Source organism: Rhinopithecus roxellana, chromosome 11 (genome assembly GCF_007565055.1).
Source record: "Rhinopithecus roxellana isolate Shanxi Qingling chromosome 11, ASM756505v1, whole genome shotgun sequence".
Classification (NCBI taxonomy): Eukaryota; Metazoa; Chordata; class Mammalia; order Primates; family Cercopithecidae; genus Rhinopithecus; species Rhinopithecus roxellana.
This window is the reverse complement of record NC_044559.1, coordinates 137145453-137162777: the sequence shown is the minus strand read 5'-3', so window position 1 is coordinate 137162777 and position 17325 is coordinate 137145453. Positions and strand designations below refer to the sequence as shown.

The window sequence follows — 17325 nt, the reverse complement described above, 5'->3', positions numbered from 1 at the left end:
CGATAAGGAAGACTTTACTTGGGGCCATTACGATTATGTATAGGGACCACTACAATGGGATTTTACAGTGGGAAAGAGAGTTGGCCTAAAGCCAACTCTGAATACAACATGGGCAAGGGGGAATTTATAGCCAAGGAGCAGGTTAGGGTCAGTGGATAGAAAGTTACTAAGGACCAGGTTCACATCTATCAGTGGCATAATCTCAGCACACTGCAACCTCCACTTTCCGGGTTCAAGGGATTGTCCTGCCTCAGCCTCCGGAGTAGCTGGAACTACAGGTGCGCGCCACCACACCTGGCTTATTTTTGCATTTTTAGTAAAGATGGGGTTTCACCATGTTGGGCAGGCTAATCTCAAACTCCTGACCTCAAGTGATCTACCCACCTCAGCCTCCCAATCAACTAACCAACCTTCCTTCCTCTCTCTTTCTTTCCCTCACTCCCTTTCTCTCTCTTTCTTTTTTCCGTCCTTCCTCTTTCTTTTTTTTTTGAGACAGGGTCTCACTCTGTCACCCAGACCAGAGTGCAGTGACGCCATCTAGGCTCACTGCAACCTTCCTCTCCCAGGCTTAAGTGATCCTCCTACCTCAGCCTCCAAAATAGCTGGTACTACAGGGTGCATGCCACCACACCCGGCTAATTTTTGTGTTTGTTTTTGTTTTTGTAGAGACAGGGTCTTGCCATGTTGCCCAGACTAGTTGCCTCTCTTTTCTTTCCTTTGCGCAATTTAAGTCTATTTTTTTCATTCAATCACCTTTTATTCTTTAAGGACCAACTGAATCATCTGTTGGGCCTTGGTAGCAGAGAATATTCACTGGATTGTTAGCGGTCAAGAATTTAATAAGGGGGAACTTCTATGAAAATAAAGAAAAATAACGATTAATAGAAACTCAGTTTTGAATCTAGAGGGCAGTGAGTCAATAAGATTTTTAGATGTTGGACTTGAGGATAGCAACCCAGTGGATTTCCTGGTTTATAGTTTGAATGTCTCTGGTAATGATATTTGGTGTTTCTGATGAAGTTTCTGATTGGTCCACCCAGTAGCAAGCACAAAGTTGATTTCTTTTAAGTTTGTATCACATTTTCCAGGTTTGGCTAGCAAGGCTCTGGGAAAATAAGCAGTTTTAATATTTTGTGACTCTAAGCCATAAGGGTGGAAAAAAATGGAAAATAATAGTTTGGAGAGTTATAGCCAGATACTGAAGGAAACCAGAAGAATTTAGGATCCAGGTCAGTCTGCAGATAGACCTCTAAGACGACGAACAAGACCAGAATTTTTTTTTTTTTTTTAAATTATGAACGGAGTTCCTTGTTGTTGCCCAGGCTGGAGTGTAATAGCATGATCTCAGCTCATTGCAACCTCTGCCTCCTGGGTTCAAGCAATTCTCCTGCCTCAGCCTCCCAAGTAGCTGGGATTACAGGCACCTGCCACCACGCCCAGTTAATTTTGTATTTTTAGTAGAGACAGGGTTTCACCATGTTGGCCAGGCTGGTCTTGAACTCCTGACTTCAGGTGATCCGCCTGCCTCGGCCTCCCAAAGTGCTGGGATTACAGGCATGAGCCACTGCACCTGGCCAGGACTAGAATCTGATAATCACGGGGATGTTCTATAGTTTTCCATTGAAACTACACTGTCTCTAAAATCACCCTTATTTTTATTAAAGATGATCAAAGGCTGACTTGTTTGCAAAGTAAGTCTAGTCATTAAACTTGGCCTCATTATTTACGTAAGTATAGCAAGAATAGTGATTGATTTTGATCTTAGGCTTTTTATTTTTATTTATTTATTTTTTGAGACAGAGTCTCACTCTGTTACCCAGGCTGAAGTGCAGTGGCGTGATCTCGGCTCACTGTAACCTCTGCCTCCCAGGTTCAAGCGATTCCCTTGCCTCAGCCTCCCAAGTAGCTGAGATTACATGCGCCCACTACCACACCCAGCTAATGTTTTGTATTTTTTAGTAGAGACGGGGTTTTGCCACGTAGGCCAGACTGGTCTCGAACTCCTGACTTTAGATGATATGCCCACCTTGGCTTTCCAAAGTGCTGGGATTACAGGCATGAACCACCGCCCCGGCCAGAATCTTAAGAATCTGAGAATCTTAGGACAGCTTTCTTTGGTTCCACAATTCTTCCATCCTCCTTGTGTGACCTTGTGTTCGTGTTGTATCCACTGTCTCTACAGTGGCATACATGACAAACTGAAAGCTCCTGGACTGCTTGGTGTTTGGATCTCTCATTACTACACAATCTGAGTGTTCCCCATTGTTTAAAATGGCTCCTCAGGCTCTCTCATCAGTTCCCCCGTCCCCTTCCCCTCTCCTCCTTCCTCTCCCCTCCTCTCCCCTCCTTCCTCTCCCCTCCCCTCTCCCTTTTCTTAGAGGTAGTCTTGCTCTGTCGCCCAGGCTGGAGTGCAAGCATGAGATCTTGGCTCACTGCAACCTCCGCCTCTTGGGTTCAACGATTCTCCTGCCTCAGCCTCTAGAGTAGCTGGGATTACCGGTCATGCCATCACACCCAGCTAATTTCATCAGTTGTTTCAAAGCCCAGTCTCCTGCTGAAGAGCTTCCATAGGTGTTCAGCGTCACAATGACAATGAAAAGAGAGACTTTAATTTTAATTTTTAAAAATAGAGACAGGGGTCTTGCTATGTTGCCTAGGCTGGTTTTGAACTTTTGGCTTCGAAGCAATCCTCCCATGTTAACCTCTCAAAGTGTTGGGATTACAGGTGTGAGCCACTATGCCTGTCCAGAAGAGAGACTTTCAGGATTCTTCCTCAGTGGGTTCATAGGGAAAGGAATAAACGAAGTAACATATCTCTCAAATTGGACTTTTAAAAGCCCTTTGGCTGGGAGCGGTGGCTCACGCCTGTAATCCCAGCACTTTGGGAGGCCGAGGTGGGCGGATCACGAGGTCAGGAGATTGAGACCATCCTGGCTAACACGGTGAAACCCTGTCTCTACTAAAAATACAAAAATTTAGCCAGGCGTGGTGGCGGGCACCTGTAGTCCCAGCTACTCAGGAGGCTTGAGGCAGGAGAATGGCGTGAACTCGGGAGGCAGAGCCTGCAGTGAGCCAAGATCACACCACTGCACTCCAGCCTGGGCGACAGAGCGAGACTCCGTCTCAAAAAAATAAAGAAATAAAGAATGCGCAATGTGAACCATAAAATGGAATGAGTTCTGATACATGCCACAACCTGGATGAACCCTAAAATCAATGTGCTAAAACAAAGAAAATCAACACATAAAAGGCCACATATTGTATGATCCTCTTTATAGGAAATGTCTAGGACAGTATAGACAGAAATGTTAGTGGTTGGTTGCCTGAGACGGCTAAGAGCAGGGATTAGGGGGCTATTGGTTAACAGGTATGGGTTTCTTTTTTGGGTGATGTAAAGATTCTTGAAGAAGTGGTAGGGATGGTCGTACAACCTTCTGACTATACTAAAAGCCACTGAATTGTACTTTTTTTTTGAGACGGAGTTTCGCTTTTGTTGCCCAGGCTGGAGTGCAGTGGCGTGATCTCAGCTCACTGCAACTTCTGCCTCTTGGGTTCAAGCAATTCTCCTGCCTCAGCCCCCTGAGTAGCTGAGATTACAAGCATGCGCCACCACACCTGGCTAATTTTTGTATTTTTAGTAGAGGTGGGGTTTCACCATGTTGCCCAGGTTGGTCTTGAACTCCTGACCTCAGGTGATCCACCTGCCTCGTCTCCCAAAGTGCTGGGATTACAGGCATGAGCCACCGCACCCGGCCTCAATTGTACTTTAAGATATTTTAAATAGTGAATTGTAGGTTAAGTAAATTTTATCTCAATTTTTAAGATGAGTTAAGAATGTTACAGGTATAACTAGTTCAACCATTGTGGAAGACAGTGAGGTGATTCCTCAAGGATGTATAACTAGAAATACCATTTGACCCAGCCATCCCACTGCTGGGCATATACCCAAAGGATTATAAGTCATGCTGCTATAAAGACACGCGTACATGTAGGTTTATAGCGGTACTATTCACAATAGCAAAGACTTGGAAACAACCCAAATGTCCATCAATGATAGACTGGATTAAGAAAATGTGGCACGGCCGGGCGCGGTGGCTCAAGCCTGTAATCCCAGCGCTTTGGGAGGCCGAGACGGGCGGATCACGAGGTCAGAAGATCGAGACCATCCTGGCTAACATGGTGAAACCCCGTCTCTACTAAAAAATACAAAAAACTAGCCGGGTGAGGTGGCGGGCGCCTGTAGTCCCAGCTACTCGGGAGGCTGAGGCAGGAGAATGGCGTAAACCCAGGAGGCGGAGCTTGCAGTGAGCTGAGATCCGGCCACTGCACTCCAGCCCGGGCGACAGAGCGAGACTCCGTCTCAAAAAAAAAAAAAAAAAAAAAAAAAAAAAAAAAAAAAAAAGAAAATGTGGCACATATACACCATGGAATACTATGCAGCCATAAAAAAGGATGAGTTCGTGTCCTTTGCAGGGACATGGATGAAGCTAGAAACCATCATTCTGAGTAAACTATCCCAAGGACAGAAAACCAAACACCGCATGTTCTCACTCATAGGTGGGAACTGAACAAGAACACTTGGACACAGGGGGTAACATCACACAACCCCCATGATCTCGGGGTGGGGGGAGGGGGGATAGCATTAAGAGATATACCTAATGTAAATGACGAGTTAACGGGTGCAGCACACCAACATGGCACATGTATACATATGTAACAAACCAGGACGTTGCGCACATGTACCCTAGAACTTAAAGTATAATTTAAAAAAAATGTTACAGGGTATATCCTTTCTCCCAAATAATGGAACCAGATAAAAAAAAAAAAAAGGGGAACATAAAATGGCGCCGGCCTGACTCGGATCACGTGACCGCCATTTCTTTCCTTCCCACCCAGAGGAAAGCCCTTCCTTCAGAGCAAGCGCAACACATATAGCCCAGCGGCTCATTGTTAAGCTAGGCCAAGGCAACCCTTAGGCGCGCTCTATTTCTCCCTCCGTAGCGAAAGGGCCAGGCGCATTGAGCGGTCAGGAGAGCGCGCACGCAGAACGTCAGCCAGTAAGCGCCGTTCCTCCGGGAGATGTGGAGGAGGGGAGCGGCGTGGAGGAAGAGGGGGAAGTTGGCGCATGCGCCTAAGGCTGACGGGTTTGAAATGGCTTCGATGTTAGCCGGGACCCGACTCAGGTGAAGGTCTGGTCAGCGCGGTTGGAGCGGTGGGCGGCGAAGCCGGGGGTCTTAATATCCTGTCGGATCTGTGGAAAGGCCAGGAGCGATCTTTTGGGTAGCGCGGCGGCCCTGGGCGGCGACGGTGGGGCTCTTGCGGGACTGGGACGGGAGGGACGCGGTCCCTTTTGTGCGGGTCGGAGCAGGCCCGGCGCGGCCAGCCCCTCCCCCACCACTCGGCACCTCAGGTGCCCCCAGCGCCCCTCAGCCTCGGCATGGCGACTCCTCCGTCCCCCGCCCATTGCTCCCGAGTCGCTGCGGTTGTACCCTCCTGGCCCCTCGGCCCGGGACATCGTGGCGGGTCCCGGCGGCGTGGGTCTTGGGCTTTATCCATGAGTGGTTAACGAGCCCAGGGATCTCGAGTGTCGTGGGGCGGTGGGTTCCGCCTTCCGTCGCCGGTGGCCGGCACGGAGCTGGGACTGGAGGAAGATGGACGGCCGGGCTCCGGCCCTTGAGGGTCGCGGCGGCCGAGGATGGGGTGCGCGGGTAGAGAATCTTCGCCTTTTCTGGTTTGTCTTTGGGGGAGGGGTTTTCCCAGTGGTTCTTTAAGGGACATCCATTATCTCAACGACTTTTTCCCTCGAGATCGGGGATGGAAAAGAAGCCTCCCAAGTTCCTTCTCTACTCTGGAAAGTAGAGATGTTCGTTATTTAAATGATATCCTTAAATACCTGTGATGGGGGTCTTGTCCCAATATCCGTTATTGGTTTTAACATTACCCTGGCCTCACTCCCCAACTCATTGCCAGAAGAAACGCGTAGGCTGTATTTCCTGTGAATATAAAGTTGTGAACTTTTTGTTAACAATTGGGTAGATTCTGTTTAAATGTGACAATTTGTAGTCCCAGAAAGGAGTGCTTTTTGTGAGTCTCCCCCTAATGTTATCTTGTAAAATAGGGCACTCTTGGTGATCTACTTGATGTAAAATGTTTTTGCTGCATATTGGATGTTCATTTGCCCTTTTTCTACTTACAGTTGTTATTTCTGCTGAAATCTGCGAAGACGTCCTTGACACATTAAACATTTCTTTCTAGTATAATATCCTTTTGTGATATCTGTAGCTTGGTTGGACTTTAAAATGTGGATCCTTTTCTTGATAGATCGATGCTATAGAAGACAAACAAGGGAAGGTTTTTTTCCTTTTGCATCATGGCTCAGTTTGGAGGACAGAAGAATCCGCCATGGGCTACTCAGTTTACAGCCACTGCGGTATCACAGCCAGGTCAGGCTTCTAAATACATGTACTGTAAATGTTTGTGGGGAACTTGTTAAAACTAGGTGAATTAGGGCCGGGGGTGGTGGCTCCCGCCTGTTATCCTAGCACTTTGGAAACCCGAGGAGGTGGATAACGAGGTCAGGAGTTTGAGACCAGCCTGGCCAACATAGTGAAACCCTGTCTCTACTAAAAATACTAAAATTAGCCGGGCCTGGTGGCACGCCCCCAAAATCCTAGCTACTCAGGAGGCTGAGGCAGGAGAATCCCTTGAACCCGGGAGGCGGAGGTTGCAGTTAGCCAAGATCGGGCCACTGCACTCCAGCCTGGGCGACAGAGCAATACTCCGTCTCAAAAAAACAAAACAACGTGAATTAGGCTGTTCTGATATTCTGATACTGTAAAGTATTTGCAAATTGTGAATTCATTAACTTTCTCTGAAGTTCCTTTTTAAAAATCCATAGATCAACTAACAAAAAAGCTGTTTTATATAGCAGTTTGGACAGTTTTGTAGTTTTTTAATACCTTAGATTAACTTTTAATTGATTTAATTGTGTTAGAGGTTAGCCACTCATTCGAGTATACTGTATTTGGCATGTTAAGTTGTCAGTATTCATGAGTTATATTTATTTATTTATTTATTTATTTATTTATTTATTTATTTTTTGAGATGGAGTCTTGCTCTGTGGCCCAGGCTGGAATGCAGTGGCCGGATCTCAGCTCACTGCAAGCTCCCCCTCCCGGGTTCACGCCATTCTCCTGCCTCAGCCTCAAGAGTTGCTGGGACTATAGGCGCCCGCCACCTTGCCCAGCTAGTTTTTTTTTGTATTTTTTAGTAGAGACGGGTTTCACCGTGTTAGCCAGGATAGTCTCGATCTCCTGACCTCGTGATCCGCTGGTCTCGGCCTCCCAAAGTGCTGGGATTACAGGCTTGAGCCACCGCGCCCGGCCCTATGAGTTATATTTAAAAGTAAATGTAGGCTTGGCGGAATGGCTCATGCCTGTAATCCCAGCACTTTGGGAGGCTGAGGTGGGCGGATCACTTGAGGTCAGGAGTTCAAGAGCAGCCTGACCAACATGGAGAAACCCCATCTCTGCTAAAAATACAAAACTGGCTGGGTGTGGTGATGCATGCCTGTAATCCCAGCTACTTGGGAGGCTGGAGCAGGAGAATCGCTTGAACCTGGGAGGCGGAGGTTACGGTGAGCCGAGATCGGCCACTGCACTCCAGCCTGGGTAACAAGAGCAAAACTCCATCTCAAAAAAAAAAAAATGTATTTAGGTTAGGTGAGGTGTCTCATGCCTGTAATCTCAGCATTTTGGGAGGCCAAGGTGAGTGGATCACCTGAGGTCCAGAGTTCGGAGACCAGCCTGGCTGACATGGTGAAATCCTGTGTCTACTTAAAAAATACAAAAGTTTGCTTGGCATGTTGGTGCACGCCTATAATCCCAGCTATGCATGAGGCTGCAGCAGGAGAATTGCTTGAACTGGGGAGGCAGAGGTTGAGTGAGCTGATATTGCAACGCTACACTCCAGAGTGGGTGATAAAGGGAGACTCTCCAAAAAAATTGAGACGGAGACCTCGCTTTGTTGCCCAGGTGGGTCTTGAACTTTTGGGCTCAAGCGATCCTCTCATCTTGGCCTCCTAAAGTGCTGGGCTTACAGGTGTGAACCACCAGGACTAGCCAGTTTTTTGAATTTAAAGTTGAAAATCTACATTCAGAAAAAAAATTACCTGGACCTGGTGGTATGTACCTGTGGTTCTAGCTATTCAGGGAGGTTGAGGTAGAAGGATTGCTTGAGCCAGGGAGGTCAAGGTTGCAGTGAGCCATGATGGTGCCATTGTACTCCAGTCTGAGTGAGACCTGGTCTCAAAAAAGTAAAGAAAAAGAAAGAAAACCAACTGTAAAGAATTTAGTTGGCCGGGCCTGGTGCCTCACGCCTGTAATCCTAGCACTTTGGGAGGCTGAGGCGGGTGGATCACCAGATCAGGGGATCGAGACCATCCTGGCTGACACGGTGAAACCCGTCTCTACTAAAAAAAACACAAAAAATTAGCCAGGTGTGGTGGCGGGTACCTGTAGTCCCAGCTACTTGGGAGGCTGAGGCAGGAGAATGGCATGAACCTGGGAGGCGGAGCCTGCAGTGAGCCGAGATCGCGCCACTGCACTCCAGCCTGGGTGAGACAGCGAGATTCCGTCTCAAAAAAGAAAAAAAAATTTAGTTACTAGACAAAGGAAAAAGATAGTTGTACAAGCTGCTGAGCACAGTGACTCACGCCTCGTCACCTGAGGTCGTGAGTTCGAGGCCAGCCTGACCAACATGGAGAAACCCATCTCTACTAAAAATACAAAATTAGCTTGGCATGGCACGTGTCTGCAGTCCCAACTACTCGGGAGCCTGAAGCAGGAAAATCGCTTGAACCCGGTGGAGGTTGCATTGAGCTCAGATTGCACCATTGCACTCTAGCCTGGGCAACAAGAGAGAAACTCCATCTCAAAAAAAAAAAAAAAAAAAAGGTTGTAAAAGCAGTAAAAACATTTACATTTGCCGGGCGCGGTGGCTCAAGCCTGTAATCCTAGCACTTTGGGAGGCCGAGATGGGCGGATCACGAGGTCAGGAGATCGAGACCATCCTGGCTAACACGGTGAAACCCCGTCTCTACTAAAAACTACAAAAAAGTAGCCGGGCGAGGTGGCAGCGCCTGTAGTCCCAGCTACTCAGGAGGCTGAGGCAGGAGAATGGCGTAAACCCGGGAGGCGGAGCTTGCAGTGAGCTGAGATCCGCCCACTGCACTCCAGCCTGGGCGACAGAGCAAGACTCCGCCTCAAAAAAAAAAAAAAAAAAAAAAAATTTACATTTTCAAAGTAAAATCAACAAGGCCTGGTGCAGTGACTCATTGTAATCCCAGCACTTTGGGAGCTGGAGGTGGACATAGCACTGAGGTCCGAAGTTCGAGACCAGCTTGACCAACACAGTGAAACCTCCTCTCTACTAAAAATACAAAAGTTAGATGGGCATGGTAGAGGTTGCAGTGAGCCAAGATGGCACCACTATACTCAAGCCTGAGCAACAGAGCAAGACTCCAGCTCAAAAAAAAAAAAATAAAAATAAAGTCAACCAAATGTCATGTTCAAGGTAAATAGAAAATGTTACTGAAACTGTAAATAAATTTCTTCCCAAACTTTTTAGAAAGAATTTTTTTTTGGTTATTTTTTGACTTATTTATTACATTTTAAAAGCTTTAACTCCTGTAGCTTCAGATTTTTTTTACTTGAATTAAACCAGTTGTGTTTAGGGATTTCAAATAAGTTTCCCAAGAATTTTACAGAGTGAGATTTTGATTGCCTTTTAATTTGAATATATTTTTATTTTTGTTATATCTCCTACTTACTCTTTGCTGCATTTTACTTGCTTAATGTTTTTTAATTCGAGGTCAATTTTGGAGACACTGTGATCTTCTCTCTTCAGTGTTCTAAAATATGGTGGAAATGATTAGTTAATCTTGGTGACCTTTCTCCTTAAAGACATGGAGGCCTGGCACAGTGGCTCATGTATGTAATCCCAGCACTTTGGGAGGCTGAGGCAGGAGGATCAGTTGCATCTAGGAGTTCAAGACCAGCTTGGGCAATATAGCAAAACCCATCTGCAAAAACTCAAAAATTAGCCAGGTGTGGTAGAGCACGCCTGTAGTCCCAGCTATTGGGGAGGCTGAGGCATGAAGATTGCTTTAACCTTGGGAGGTCTAGGCTACAGTGAGTTGTGGTAGTTTCACCATGTTCCAACCTGGGTGACAAGAGTGAGACCCTGTCCTAAAAAAAAAAAAAAAAAGAAATGGGTACTTCAGGGTTTTGTTTTATTTATTTATTTTTTTTGAGATGGAGTCTCAGCTCTGTTGCCCAGGCTGCAGTGCGGTGGTGTGTTCTCAGCTCACTGCGAGCTCCACCTCCTGGGTTCAACCGATTCTCATGCCTCAGCCTCCGGAGTAGCTGGGACTATAGGTGCGTGCCACCAAGCCCGGCTAACTTTGTATTTTTAGTAGAGACAGAGTTTCACTTTGTTAGCCAAGACGGTCTTGATCTCCTGACCTCGTGACCTGGCCCGCCTCAGCCTCCCAAAATGCTGGGATTACAGGCGTGAGCCACCGCGACCGGCCTTTTTTTTTTTTGAGATGAAGTTTAGCTCTTGTTGCCCAGGCTGGAGTACAATGGTGCGATCTCGGCTTACCCCAACCTCCACTTTCCGGTTTCAAGCGATTCTCCTGCCTCAGTCTCCCAAGTAGCTGGGATTACAGGCATGTGCCACCATGCCCCACTAATTTTGTATTTTTAGTATAGACGGGATTTCTCCATTTTGATCAGGCTGGTCTTGAATTCCCAACCTCAGGTGATCCACCTGCCTTGGCCTCCCAGACTGCTGGGATTTCAGACGTGAGCCACCGCGCCTGCCCTGGGTTTTGATTTTAATGAATCCTGATTCAGGAGATTGAAGGTCAACAGTTATATCTGCATGTAAATGAAATTTATATGAAATTATTATGGATATATTTAATTCAGATCCAAGTATTTCAATTTTTTTTTTTCACTATAGTGATGGGGTTTCAGTAATTTGCTCAGGCTAGTCTCGAACTGGGCTCAAGTATCCTCTTGCCACAGCTGGCCCAAGTATTTTTTTTCTGTGTTAAATAATGGGAAAACAGGAATTGACTTAATTTTGATGATAACAGGAATTATTAGTCACTACTGTGTCCAGAAGCAAGTACTGTGTACTTAGACTTTGGCAAATTAAGCATGTTTTAGCTGGCTTTTACTGCATATAATTTGTTTTACATTCATATGTGTATTATGCCAATAAAATAGCTATTATAAAAAAATTATATTGTCTGTAGTTGTTAACATTTGTATTATTACTATTTGAATGTATGTTATAGTCTTTTTTTTTTTAAGATAAAGGAGACATTGAAGGTTTATAAAACTTGTCAAAGGCAAAGTCAGTAGTAAATAGAGGTGTCTCCTTTCCATATTTAGCAGTACATATTCCAAATATAAATGATGAGAGGCTAAGGTGAGAGGATCACCTGAGTCTAGGGAGGTGGAGTCTGCAGTGAGCCTTGATCATGCCCTTGCACTCCAGTCTGGGCAACAGAGTGATACTGTGTTTCAAAAAAAAAAAAAAGGCAGCTATTGAAATATGCCAGCTAGGCCGGGCGCGGTGGCTCAAGCCTGTAATCCCAGCACTTTGGGAGGCCGAGACGGGCGGATCACGAGGTCAGGAGATCAAGACCATCCTGGCTAACACGGTGAAACCCCGTCTCTACTAAAAACTACAAAAAACTAGCCGGGCGAGGTGGCGGCGCCTGTAGTCCCAGCAACCTGGGAGGCTGAGGCAGGAGAATGGTGTGAACCCGGGAGGCGGAGCTTGCAGTGAGCCGAGATCCGGCCACTGCACTCCAGCCTGGGTGACAGAGCGAGACTCCGTCTCAAAAAAAAAAAAAAAAAAAAAAAAGAAATATGCCAGCTATATTAGTATTCTGTTGTTTTGTTGTTGTTGTTTGGTTGGTTGGTTTCTTTGAGACAGCATCTTGTCTGCCAGGCTGGAGTATAGTAGTGTGGTGTGATCATGGCTCACTGCAGCCTCAACCTCCCGGACCCAAGTAATCTTCCTGCCTCAACCTCCCAAGTAGCTGGGACTATAGGCACATGCCACTATGCCTGACTCATTTTTTGTTTATAGAGACAGGGTCTCCCTGTGTTGCCCAGGCTGAACTGGACTCAAGTGATCCTCTCACCTTGACTTATTGGGATTGCAGGCATGAGCCACCACACCCAGCTTGCACTTTATACTTAGATAACTGCATCAGTAGTTATCTCTTGCTTACAGCTTTCATGCCAAATTATCAGGGCCATTCTTGCCGCCGTTCTTTTTTTTTTTTTCTGTTTGTTTGTTTTTGAGATGGAGTCTCCCTCTGTCTCCCAGGCTGGAGTACAGTGGTGCCATCTCTGCTCACTTCAAGCTCCACCTCCCAGGTTCATGCCATTCTCTTGCCTCAGCCTGCTGAGTAGCTGGGACTACAGGCACCCGCCACCATGCCTGGCTAATTTTTGTATTTTTAGTAGAGATGGAGTTTCACCATGTTAGACAGGATGGTCTCGATCTCCTGATCTCATGATCTGCCCACCTCGGCCTCCCAAAGTGCTGGGATTACAGGCGTGAGTCACTGCGCCTGGCTCTTGACATTCTTAAACCTTTGTATCCTAATCCACAGTGCTTACCACAGATCCTCACTTCCCTAAGGAAGCTTTTCTCTTCCCATCTCTGTCTTGATGGTGATACTCTATCTTTAGTATTATTTTAAATTCTAACTACTTGCTTTTGTTTTTCTCTCTTAGTTACTATATATGATACTTCTTATTTTTCCTCCAGCTCCAGTGCATCCATCAGATGTGGTGTTCCTAAAACATAATTTCTGTCAAAATCACAGAATTTTGGCTGGGCATGGTGGCTCGTGCCTGTAATCCCAGCACTTTGGGAGGCCAGCGCAGGCAGATCACAAGGTCAGAAGTCCGAGAGGCCGGGCGCGGTGGCTCAAGCCTGTAATCCCAGCACTTTGGGAGACCGAGACGGGCGGATCACTGAGGTCAGGAGATCAAGACCATCCTGGCTAACCCGGTGAAACCCCGTCTCTACTAAAAATACAAAAAACTAGCCGGGCGAGGTGGCGGGCGCCTGTAGTCCCAGCTACTCAGGAGGCTGAGGCAGGAGAATGGCGTGAACCCAGGAGGCGGAGCTTGCAGTGAGCTGAGATCTGGCCACTGCACTCCAGCCCGGGTGACAGAGCAAGACTCCGTCTCAAAAAAAAAAAAAAAAAAAAGAAGAAGTCCGAGAGACCAGCCTGGTCAACATGATGAAACCCCGTCTCTACTAAAAATACAAAATTAGCCGGACATGGTGGCAGGCGCCTGTAATCCCAGCTATTCGGGAGGCTGAGGCAGGAGAATTGCTTGAACCTAGAGGTGGAGGCTGCGGTGAGCCCACATTGTGCCATTGCACTCCAGCCTGGGCGATGAGCAAGACTACCTCTCAAAAAAAAAAAGAAATCACAGAATTTTTTTCAAAGCTGGATCAGACCTAAACTAGATTTTTTTCTTTTTTTTGAGGTAGAGTCTCACTCTGTCACCCAGGCTGGAGTGCAGTGGCACGATCTGGGCTCACTTCAATCTTCGCCTCCCAGGTTCAAGTGATTCTTGTGCCTCAGCCTTTGGGACTATAGCTGGGACTACAGGTGCGTGCCACCACTCCAGCTAATTTTGTGGGTTTTATTTTTAGTAAAGATGGGGTTTTGCCATCTTTCCCAGGCTGGTCTTGAATTCCTAAGCTCAGACAATCCGCCCATCGTGGCCTCCCAAAGCTAAGCTACATTCTGTCCCAACTTAATTCTCTAACAGATGAGGAAATTGAGGACGAGGACAGTGAAAAAAATTTGTTAGGTCTCACAGGAGGTCATAGCAGAGTCAGTGTCAGGACCTCAGAATTGTGGTTCATTTTATCTTCTATTTCTTCATTCTCACATTCATCTGCAGAAGTATCTTCAAGGAGTTTTAGAATACAGTTCAGATTCTAGGGTGGTATTCAAGGTCTTATTTTTCTGGCCCTATTTTTCATTTCTCTCAGCCCTTGAAATACATTCTTTTTTTTTTTTTTTTTTGAGATGGAGCCTTGCTCTGTCGCCCAGGCTGGAGTGCAGTGGCCGGATCTCAGCTCACTGTAAGCTCCGCCTCCTGGGTTTAGGCCATTCTCCTGCCTCAGCCTCCCGAGTAGCTGGGACTACAGGCGCCCGCCACCTCGCACGGCTAGTTTTTTGTATTTTTAAGTAGAGACGGAGTTTCACCAGGTTAGCCAGGATGGTCTCGATCTCCTGACCCTCGTGATCCACCCATCTCGGCCTCCCAAAGTGCTAGGATTACAGGCTTGAGCCACTGCGCCCGGCCAGAAATATGTTCTTAATATTTACCCTATTTTTTCATATCCTACCTGAAGTGCTATGATACGTCTTTAGTGACAGCCATTCTTGGGACCAGAGCTTTTAGTTTTGAAAATTTCTGTTGTGTAAAAAGACATTGAGATAAATGGCCAGTGACTCACCAGTCAATGACCAGTCAATCAGATCTTTAGCCCTTAGATCAATTATCTTATTTTTTTGATCCTGGAGTCTTGTTCTGTCTGCTCAGGCTGGAGTCTGTCTCACTCTGCCTAGGCTGCAGTTCAGTGGTATGATCTCAGCTCACTCTAACTTCCGCCTCCAGGGTTCAAGCAATTCTCCTGCCTCAGCCTCCTGAATATCTGGGGCTATAGGCTTGCCACCATACCCGGCTGATTTTTGTATATTTAGTAGAGACAGGATTTCGCCATGTGGTACAGGCTGCTCTTGAATTCCTGACCTCAGTTGATCCACAGGCCTTGTTCTTCCAAAATGCTGGGATTACAGGTGTGAGCCCCTGTGCCCGGCCTTAGATCAATTATTGAATATAGAAGTACCTTCAGTATATTTGATGAAAAACATTTACATGTGTATCTGTATTTAAATCAGTAAAATACGGAGGTGGATTTACCAGATTCAGACCAATTCTCACCCGTTTCATATATTTTTGTAAACATCCATCTATTTCATTTTTTGTTTTTTTTTGTTTTTTAATCTTTTTAGCTAAGGAAAGAAGACATCCAAAAATAAACCTGGAGGGTTATTTTTGTTTGTTTTTGTTTGTTTTTTGAGACAGGGTCTCACTTTGTTGCCCAGACTGGTCTCAAATTTCTGCCTTCAAGGCATCACTTAGCCTGTGAATGGTGTCTTCAACTGCCTAAGGGGATTGACCAACAGTTATTTGAATTGTAGTAAGAAGAGGCTATTGCCAAGAGTACTAGTCATGGCTTCCAAAGGACTTCTGAGAGCAGAAGAGCTGTCCTCTGTTATAACATTATAGAAAGTATAAGAACCTCATATAACAATAAGGCTTTTCTTTTTCCTTATAGAATAGCACTTTCCAGGCCGGACGCGGTGGCTCTCACCTGTAATCCCAGCACTTTGAGAGGCCAAGACGGGTGGATCGCCTGAGGTCAGGATTTCGAGACCCACCCGGCCAACCTGGTGAAACCCTGTCTCTACTAAAAATACAAAAATAAGCTGGGCGTGGTGGTGGGCGCCTGTAATCCCAGCTACTCGGGAGGCTGAGGCAGGAGAATCACTTGAACCCAGGAGGCAGAGGTTGCAGTGAGCGGAGATCACGCCATTGCACTCCAACCTGGACGACAGAGCTGGACTCTTGTCTCAAAAAAAAAAAAAAGAATAGCACTGTCCAATAAGTAGAACTTTTCTTTTTTTTTTTTTATTAGTATACTTTAAGTTCTAGGGTACATGTGCACAACGTGCAGGTTTCTTACATGTGTATACTTGTGCCATGTTGGTGTGCTGCACCCGTTAACTTGTCATTTATGTTAGGTATCTCTCATAATGCTATCCCTCTCCCCACCCCCTCCCCACAATAGGACCCGGTGTGTGATGCCCCCCTTCCTGTGTTCAAGTGATCTCCTTGTTCAATTCCCACCTATGAATTGAGAACATGCGGTATTTGGTTTTCTGTTCTTGTGATAGTTTGCTGAGAATGATGGTTTCCAGCTGCATCCATGTCCCTACAAAGGACACGAACTCATCCTTTTTTATGGCTGCATAGTATTCCACGGTGTATATGTGCCACATTTTCTTAGTCCAGTCTGTCACTTATGGACATTTGAGTTGATTCCAAGTCTTTGCTATTGTGAATAGTGCCGCAATAAACATAAGGTAGAACTTTTCTATGGTAATGAGTATGTGCTATATCTGTATTGTATAATATGATACCCACTAACTACATGTGACTATTAAGCCCCTGAAATATACTTAGTGTGACTGAGGAACTGAAATTGTAATTTTATGTTAATTTTTATTAATTTAAATGAAGCAGCCACATGTGTTTGGTGGGTAGTAAATTGTACAATACAGTTATATAAGATCATAACACTTGTAGTACGTTGTATTTAAAATATTATTTTGTCGCCAGGCGTAGTGACTTACTCTTGTAATCCCAGCACTTTGAGAGGGTTACTTGATTCCAGGAGTTTAAGACCAATGTGGTGGCACATGCTGGTAGTCCCTCAGGAGGTTGAGTCAGGAGGATTGAGCAAAACTCCATCTAAAAAAAAATACAAAAAAAAGGACAAAAATGTTTCTTGGGTCAGTTTGAAATTTTGAATTTTAAAGTCTTTAAAATTTTATTTTTATTTTTTTCTTCTTTTTTTTTTTGAGACGGAGTCTCCCTCTGTCGCCCAGGCTGGAGTGCAGTGGCGCGATCTCGACTCACTGCAAACTCCACCTCCCGGGTTCACGCCATTCTCCTGCCTCAGCCTCCTGTGTAGCTGGGACTATAGGCGCCTGCCACCGCTCCCGGCTAATTTTTTTTTGTATTTTTAGTAGAGACGGGGTTTCACGTGTTAGCCAGGATGGTCTCGATCTCTTGACCTCGCGATCCACCTGTCTCAGCCTCCCAAAGTGCCGGGATTACAGGCGTGAGCCACCACGCCTGGCCTAAAAATTTATTTTTAGAGCGGGGTCTTACTATGTTGCTTAGGCTGGATTTGAACTCTTGGGTAGAAGCAGCCCTCCTGCCTTAGGCCCCTGTGTGCACCAACATGCTCCACAAGATTTTGAATTTTATTCATTGTTTCAGAAAGATGAGTCACCTTTTTTTTTTTTTTTAACTGAGATGGAGTTTAGCTCTTGTCGCCCAGGCTGGAGGGCAGTTGTGCAATCTCGGCTCACTGCAACCTCTGCCTCCTGTGTTCAAGTGATTCTTCTGCCTC

At 46.0% G+C, this 17325-nt stretch overlaps 1 protein-coding gene across 11 annotated transcripts in view; it reads left to right on the top strand.

Annotated features, from left to right (window-relative positions):
* The first annotated feature begins 4963 nt into the window (after window positions 1-4963).
* CCAR1 (cell division cycle and apoptosis regulator 1) overlaps window positions 4964-17325 on the top strand; it is a 79142-nt gene continuing 66780 nt past the window's right edge. For 3 of the 11 annotated variants that reach the window (XM_030941529.1, XM_030941528.1, XM_010375188.2), the window contains exons 1-2: window positions 4974-5183; window positions 6322-6443. In XM_030941529.1, coding sequence (XP_030797389.1) covers window positions 6371-6443 — 73 coding nt within the window. In that variant the 5' untranslated portion in view covers window positions 4974-5183; window positions 6322-6370. Of the gene's footprint in view, window positions 5308-6321; window positions 6444-15512; window positions 15546-17325 lie in introns of those variants that run through there. The other 8 variants (XM_030941530.1, XM_030941525.1, XM_030941534.1 and 5 more) reach the window with 6 other exon arrangements.